The sequence below is a fragment of the Pistacia vera genome, unplaced genomic scaffold (assembly GCF_008641045.1).
Source record: "Pistacia vera cultivar Batoury unplaced genomic scaffold, PisVer_v2 Contig849, whole genome shotgun sequence".
Taxonomy (NCBI): Eukaryota; Viridiplantae; Streptophyta; class Magnoliopsida; order Sapindales; family Anacardiaceae; genus Pistacia; species Pistacia vera.
This window is the reverse complement of record NW_022196722.1, coordinates 1,433,023-1,441,221: the sequence shown is the minus strand read 5'-3', so window position 1 is coordinate 1,441,221 and position 8,199 is coordinate 1,433,023. Positions and strand designations below refer to the sequence as shown.

Genomic DNA, 8,199 nt, shown 5'->3' with positions numbered 1-8,199 from the left:
AACCAGATGGTACATTATTCTTAGTACAATCAGATAGAGTACTAAACATAGCAGTAGTATAATCTTTCGAATTATCGAGAAAACCAATTTTGGTAGTAGAATAGAAGTTGCTACATGAAGACTAGAAGGAGAAGCTTGGACTGAGGCAAAAGAGCTAAGAGTAATGGAAGATGCAGTAAAAGTAAGGACAATACTTGGAAAGTCCAATTGGTAAAGACCAACTTTCACTGTGCCTTAAAGATATTAGCTTTGCTATTTTTATCCTTTAGCAAGCAATGGTCAAAGTTAAACTCAACAATCACATTATTATCTCTAGTGATTTGACAAATAATTAATAGATTCTTGGCAATGTTTGGCACACACAATAAATTCCTAAGTTGCAAAATTTGATGAGAATCATAAGAAGGCAACAAAGACATACCTATATAGGTAATAGGAATGGATTGCTTGTTTCCAACTTACACTTTAGATCCACCTTGATAACTGGTTTTTAGTTGCATATTACTTGCATTTGTTGTTGTAGAAAACTCATATTTGTCAAACTTATAAGTTGTGTTTGCACATAAGTTCTATGTATACACTGGTAGCCAAACTTGTGTCTTGGCTTGTTTCGTTTAGAGTGTGTGTGCACAACAGTTTGTGCTTACACTCTCACTTCAGATATTTGCAACCCAACACGAGTTGCATGCCTGACAAAGTGAAATAGATTCTTTCTTGGATGCTATCAAAGCGAAAGTTAACTGATCATGAAAAGTTGACAAGGCATTGTTTTGTCTTTCTAGACGCATTTCATGTTTATCGAGTATAAACTGAGCCTCCTATAGGGTTGATTGACTGCTACTGGAAGTAAGGTTGGCTACCACAACATCATACTTTGGTCCCAGACCATCCAATATGTATAAGAGCAAATCTTCATCTCCATTTTGTACTCTGCTTGCAACTAACTAACCTTCTAATTCTTTCATATTTAAAATGTACTCATTAATACTCATTGATTCTTTCTTTGTCTTCTACAACAACTTTGTCAAATGCAAGTTTCTTGCTTTTGAAAAAGATTGAAAATGTAGCTCCAAATTTCATGCGCACTAGTACACTTAGCCACATGCCTAAACATAGACTCATAAATTGACAAAATCAACCAGCTCACTAAAAATTAATTTGTTGTTTTCCAACTAACATACCTATGGTTTGGTTTCTTGATTAATTACTTAGATTGTGTTGATTTTTCAAGTTGAAAAATAGAAGGACAAACAGACTCACTAGTAATGAATCCATCAAGTTCATGAGACGCAAAAGCAGGTAGAATCTTCGAGTGCCAATAAGTGTAATTTTTCTCCACTAATTTCATAGTAAGTGTTGGAAGTAAATTACTTTCCAGTTTACTTAGATTATATTAATTATTGCACTTTATTTCACTTAAGAGATTTTAAATTTTATATAACAAATTGGTGTAAATTGAATTTTCAATAGATAAGGGATTCATATTTTTGCTAAAAAAAATGAATCAACTTTCTAACTGGGTTTTTCTTTAATAATAATATTATTGGGTTTTTTTCTTATTATAACTATTGTAAAAATTAATATAGCTGGAATCATATTATATATTATATATTGATAATAATTATTGCGTAATTTTTTAACACATTAGAACAAGTTAAGAATGATTATAGAAATATTAAAAAAAATTATGAGTTATCTTTAAATTTTATTATTTTTATTTTATTTTTTATGACGTATGATATTATTGAAATGGATGACGTGGTAGACTTAATGTAAGTCAATTTATATTATTGAGATGGATGACGTTGCACACTTGATGTAAGTCAAGTCTTTGTTAGTGTGGAACATGACACTAAATTATTGAAATGGATGACGTGGTAGACTTGATGTAAGTCAAGTCTTTGTTAGTGGGGAACATGACACTGAATTATTGAAAGTTGTCCCCTAAATAATGCAAGATAATACATTTGTTGTTAAAAAAAAAAAGAAAAAATTGAAGATAATTGGATAAGAGAGAGGAAACATATTTTTATAAGACCAAATTTATTATTTTATTCATTTATCAAAAACGATAATATAACAAGTTTAGGAGAAACAGGTATCAGTAATACATTTTTCAAACTTCGAAGGTCTGTCTGTAAAAAGTGTAAAAATTGTAATTTGAATTAGTTTTGGAAAATTTAAATTGATATGGCACATAGTTTGTATTCGAATGTATACCCAACGGCATAGTTTGTATTCGAATGTATACCCAACGTTAACTTAATAAATGTTTATTAAAAATATATATAAATAATGTATTAATAAAAAGTTGTGTTACATCAATTTGTACTTAAAAAAATAGATTATACATATAATATCACTTTAAATAAATAATTAAAGTATAAATGATATAAAATATTATTGAAATGGATTACAATACACCTTGTCATTTAAGATTCTGTACGTGACAATCACTGGTCATGATTTATATATTTTCGGTACAAGACATAAAATATAATCTTTTGGCACCTCAAGACAAAATTAGTAGTCCACAAGGTCAAGGCGGTCTCTTGCTCTTTAAAGTGTTTTTTATTATTTAATAATTTTCAGTATACCTCAATCATGCATATGAAATAGTTTGATATGGGAGAATTTCTTCAATAAATTAAATTTAATACCTGAATTCATTAAAAAATTAAGGAGAGAATATTCTAAGCATTTTTGGGTAAAAAAAATATATTAAAAAGAAACAAATCAATTTACTTAACTATAATCAAGTCTTGGAATTAGGCAACACTATATGTACAATCTAATCTCATAAACTTTTTCTCTAACTCTAACATGGTAGTTGGCAATTAATCAATTCGTAAATAGGTCTTGCCTATTTAATTACAAATTAACTAACTACGTGATGTCACGTCAAAGTTATAAGAAAAAATTTATAAGCTTGAATTGTGAGTAAATCTTTGTTGTTTTGAACATTTTTCGTTGTAGCAAAGTTTTCTCATCAATTTCTATTGATAATTTCTAAAATTCTTTTAAGGATTATACTGTACGAAACTAAATCATCTAAAACCTATTCTTTGACATATATTTTATGGCTTTTTTATTTGCATCTTGAAACTTGTTGATTTTTCCCGTCTTTTTATTTTATTGAGTAACAGAAATAAATTTAATCTGTAATCGATCAGAGAGTTGGCGGGCCCCTTCATCCTAGCCTGTGGTCTATTCTTCCACTCACACACCGTGGCCTCTTCTTATAAAAGCAGCCTGTGGCCTCTTACCAGAATTATGTCGCAAAAATAATCCCAAACTTTCTTTAGTCATCTTCTGTAAACAAATATTCTGAGAAATTGCTAGGGAGGACGACTAAAACACTTTGGTAAACAAGTATCCTAGCCTATGGCCACCTCTTCCTCAGAATCATTTCAATCAGATATGGAGCAGTGTGTAATCATACAGTTGGCCAATCCATCACAGCCCGTGGCTTCTTTAACTCAGCATATGGCCTTGTCTTCATCTCAACTTGGTATTTAAGTACCAGAATATTAAAATAAAAAAAGAATAAAGTAAAGAGAGAAGGCCAAGTGAAAGTTAATGAAAGCTTTATTTAAAATGAGAAATACAATAAAATTTTGGTGAGAAGATTGCGTTGTTCAACTCAATCACATCAGCAATTTAAAGACCTGTTCCACTAAGCCACTTCCCACAAATCTCTCCAACCACTCCCATCATATTTACCACTACTACCACTACTAAAATCTTATCTAGATAAAAACAAAATAAAAAACAACCCAGGCCACTTCCCAACGTGAACAAGCCTCACGTGATAGATATTTGACTTGGTAAACAAATTAACCACAACACGTTAAGTTGCACTAATTTTTGACAAATATGGCAATGAACTTTCATAATTAAGCAAATACATAATTTTTTTTCTTTTTTTTTTTTTTTTTTTTCTGTTTGTTTTCTTTATTGCAGACGATCTAAAAAAGTACCTACCACTGTATAAAGCTATACTCGGAGGCGACTTACGATATGTACAGGAAGTCTGTAACGAGGATAAGCATGTGTTAGAAGCCAGGATCACGGAAAACTCTGACACAGCTCTTCATGTAGCTGTAGGAGCAGTCACCGCGAATCATATCGTGGAGTATCTATTGACTAAATTACTAAATGATCAGGTGGCACTCACAAATAAAGACGGCAAAAGTGTGCTTTCAGTTGCTGCAATTGTTGGCAATGTCCAAGCAGCCAAAAAGATAAGGAAGAAATGGCCAGATTTATTGGATATCAAAACACTTTTAATTGAGGCTGCTCGACGTGGCAATAAGGAGATGATTACCTATTTATTGAAATTCACGGATAGAAACTTGTTGTATTCCTATCCGGATAAAGATAAAACCGGAGTTCTGTTCGTTCATTGGCTAATAATCGCTGGATTTTATGGTGAGTTAATTCTTCCATTGGCTACTACTAATTACCGATTAATTAGTTCCACTTATATATATATGTCCATCATCTTATGTCTCAGACTTAGCTGTAAGGGAGGTTGAAGATTATCCAAATTTAGCTCTAATGGAGTTAGATCATGGTGAGACTCTTTTGAGTACAATGGCCAAAAAGCAAATTGCATTTTCCATTGGAAAAAAGCTAAATTTTTGCCAGAACACCGTCTAAATATGTCAGCGTGAGTATAATTAACATATATCTCACATAATTCTAGTTATTTTTTTGCGTGAGTATAATCTAAACCATAAAAATATTTAATTAATTTATTAACTTCAATTTTGTTCAGTGATTTGTAGATATATATTTTGCAAAATGGAGTTTCTGATTGTTCTGAACTTTGCAGGTATTTTTGTAACGGTACACCACATAGCACGCAAATTCATCCCAAGCTGCATGATCAGAAACATGATGCTGTTCATCCAAAGCTGCAATCGAAACATGATGCCGTTCATCCAAAGCTGCAATCGAAAAATGATGCCATGCATCTGGAGCAACAACCAAAAAATGATGTCATGCATCCCAATTTGCATCCGAAACATTTGGTTGAGGTATATCCATGGCATTATATCAGGTAATTGGTTGATATGCTTCATTCGTCATAACACAATCAATTACGTATTACGTATTAAGTGGTTAGTGATAATTATATGTTAAATTACTTGGTTTAATACAACATCCAACTGTTTTATCTAACTATCTATATTGTTTGCAAAATCATGGCAGCCGCAGGATGCATAAAGGATCTTAATATATAATACAATAAGTAAATTAGGACCCCTAATTATATGTTTACCTCATTTGTGTACATTAAATGTGCTCAAAGGCAAAAGATATTGATTGTAGGATGAACCATATATATTCGGAAAGCCAGAAGGAAAAGTCCCCCTAGTATATTTGACATTTATGGCCTCTTGATTTATCCTTTCAAATGATAAATGTCTAGACTTTGTTGATATCCATGGGTCATAAATTGGTTTTCCACGCGACCTAAACAACCTGGGTTTGGCCCAGAGTGCATTTTAAAAGTCTAAACCCGAGAAAAAGCCCATGTTTTTCGTTATCCAAGCCTGGGTCGGGCCTATCCAGGCTTTTGGCCCAAGCTTTGTGGAAAAATTAAGGGTATTTTTGAAATTTTACTTGATTGATGATGGCTAGATGTAAGTTTCAGGGCCTATTGTAATTTTATTTTATGAAAGGGCAATGAATTTTTTTTTTTTTTTTTCGGATTTTCTATAATTTTTCAAGGACTATTTATAATTTTTTAAAATTTCATATAATATACCCAAGCCGGGCATTATTTTTTAGGTCTCGGCTAAGTCGGCCGGGCTAGTTTGTATTTCTAAGTTGTGTGAAGTGGGTAAAAGAAAGAAAGATAAATTTCTTTGAACTAAAATATTTAAAATAATAATGATGTCAATGTTTATTTGTTGAATTTGCGCAGATCGAGTTTACCCAAGTATAATTGGAGAGAAAGAATGGAGGCATCAACAAATAAAAAGGCTTGCGAAAGCCTTGTGCACGAAAATTACAAAAGATCTAGGCTATGAAAAAGCTTCCTCAATATTGAAGGAATCACTCCTTTTAGCGGCAGAATCAGGGGCTCACGAAGTTGTGGAAGAGATTATAAAATCATTTCCAGATGCAGTCTTGTGTGCAGATCAAGAACAATATAGTGCATTTCATTTAGCAGTCATTAACCGCCATGAATGGGTAATCAACCTCATATTCGAAATGAGTGGCCACAAACATTTGTTGTTGATGTCTCAAGACAAATCTGAAAATAATATCTTGCATTTAGCTGGAAAACTTGCCCCTCTATGTCAACCTAATCGCATCCCTGGTGCAGCACTAAAGATGCAGCATGAGTTGCAGTGGTTTAAGGTACTAAGAAATTTATTTAAACTGTTTCAAAAGTCTTTTCATTTATTCTTTTCTTTGATGATATATCTTTTCCAGGAAGTAGAGAAAATTGTACCGCCTACCATCAAAGAAAATAAAAATTCTCAAGGAAAAACTCCAGCAATGGTATTTGTTGAGGAACATCAGGGTCTTGTTAAAGAAGGTGAAAAATGGATGAAAGATGCAGCCACCTCTTGCTCAATAGTAACAATACTCATTGCTACAGTAGTATTTGCTGCAGCAATTACTGTACCTGGTGGGAATGCCGATAATGGTGGCATTCCAAATTTTTACTCTTTCCCGGCCTTTACTATCTTTGCCATTGCCGATGCAATCTCTTTGTTCTCATCAGTAGCAGCCATCTTCATGTTCATGTCCATCCTTACTGCACGCTACGCAGAAACTGATTTTCTATCTGCCCTGCCCAAAAGATTAATATTGGGTCTTTTTATGTTGTTCCTGTCCGTAACAGCCATGATGGTAGCCTTCGGTGCCACTGTTTATTTGGTGAATTTTGATTACGAGGATAATGAGTTAAGGAAAGACTGGGCATTTTATTTAGTAATGGGATTGTCTTTTTTGCCTGTGTCCGTTTTTGCCTATTCGCAATTTCCCCTCCTAGTGGACTTGACCTTTTCCACATATGGCCCCAGCATTTTTGGCAAGCACAGCACAGGTGTCTTATACACGAAAGATGAGTAAAAACTAAAAATTAAGGGTGTTATATATTGTCCAAGTTTTATATTTTAAGTGATGTGAGATTAGTATTTAAAATTTCAAGACTTGAGTCTTGAAATATGAAACTATGTTATACTGAAATTAGTCTTTACTAGAGTAATATATGTGCCTATTATTAGAGTTAAAGAGATCTTTAAGTGTGAGAGTGATTTGATAATAAACAATTTGCATCTTTGTATTCTGTTGTGACAAAAACTCTAGTATTAACTGTTGATAATGATTGGGTGAATCATGTAAAATTGTTTATATTTAATACGTTTCCTTTTATTAACTGTTTCATTTATCTCTTTTCTCCTTTTCTTTGATCTTTAGTTCTTAATTATATTTTTGTATCCATTCATGTGATCATGTCATTGTAATTGTTCGATATTTTCTGGAAAAATATTTGGCAACAGGAACTGGTATATTTTCTTGGCTATTTATAAAAATTTCACAAGTAAACTCTAATGTACATTACTATATAGTTCATTCTGCATATTTGATAGAATCGTCCACCCAATTTCCAGAATTCAGACAATCTTGAAGTTTGCTTAAATTCCATTTTTATATCAAATAAGAATTAAAAAAACTGAATTAAAGCTTATTAAAATTTTTTAAAGGATACAAGGCCGGTCATTGCCCAAAGCATTTTTAAACCCTTATCCATCCCCTAAGGATCGGACATGGATGACTCGCCAAAAATAATGACTAATTAACCAGCAAGCTAAGCTCTCGAGGGTTATTAAAAAATGCAATTCTTTATACATTAATTCATTTTCTTCGTGCGTAAAATTGGGCCTACCGCACTAATAAATAAACAATAGTCGCTGCATTTCAATTTAGGGAAGTCACTGATCATCAAGTTGGAGACTTTGTAAATAGAAGGAAGATATCAAGGCTGATCTTCATATGATCTGTTATCTAGAATTGGGCAACAAATAAAAGCATTTTAAAATGTCTTAATCTGTTTAGTTTCTTGCCCTGGTTTTGTTCACAATTATAGGATGCATATAACAAGTCCATATTTAAACCAGGAAGAAGGAGGGGTTGCCGATTGATCATGGTTATTTTTTGTTATCTGAATTGCTT

General features: G+C 32.5%; 1 protein-coding gene across 2 annotated transcripts; it reads left to right on the top strand.

Annotated features, from left to right (window-relative positions):
• The first annotated feature begins 3,261 nt into the window (after nt 1-3,261).
• Nucleotides 3,262-7,257, top strand: LOC116118574 (ankyrin repeat-containing protein NPR4-like). Of its 2 annotated transcripts, XM_031404561.1 has the most exons (6): nt 3,262-3,511; nt 3,964-4,431; nt 4,517-4,672; nt 4,838-5,065; nt 5,936-6,375; nt 6,451-7,257. In XM_031404561.1, the coding sequence occupies exons 4-6, from the start codon at nt 4,888-4,890 to the stop codon at nt 7,093-7,095; spliced, it is 1,263 nt and encodes a 420-aa protein (XP_031260421.1). In that variant the 5' UTR covers nt 3,262-3,511; nt 3,964-4,431; nt 4,517-4,672; nt 4,838-4,887; the 3' UTR covers nt 7,096-7,257. The 2 variants fall into 2 exon arrangements, with proteins under 2 accessions (XP_031260421.1, XP_031260422.1); XM_031404562.1 differs by lacking the exon at nt 3,262-3,511 and having other exon boundaries at nt 3,917-4,431.
• The last annotated feature ends 942 nt before the right edge of the window (nt 7,258-8,199 follow it).

Excerpts from the sequence above, each read along its gene's own strand:
- LOC116118574 (XM_031404561.1), top strand. The coding sequence starts at position 4,888 with ATGATCAGAAACATGATGCTGTTCATCCAAAGCTGCAATCGAAACATG. Across the intron at positions 5,066-5,935 it reads TATCCATGGCATTATATCAG|ATCGAGTTTACCCAAGTATA; the intron begins GTAATTGGTTGA and ends GAATTTGCGCAG. Across the intron at positions 6,376-6,450 it reads ATGAGTTGCAGTGGTTTAAG|GAAGTAGAGAAAATTGTACC; the intron begins GTACTAAGAAAT and ends TATCTTTTCCAG.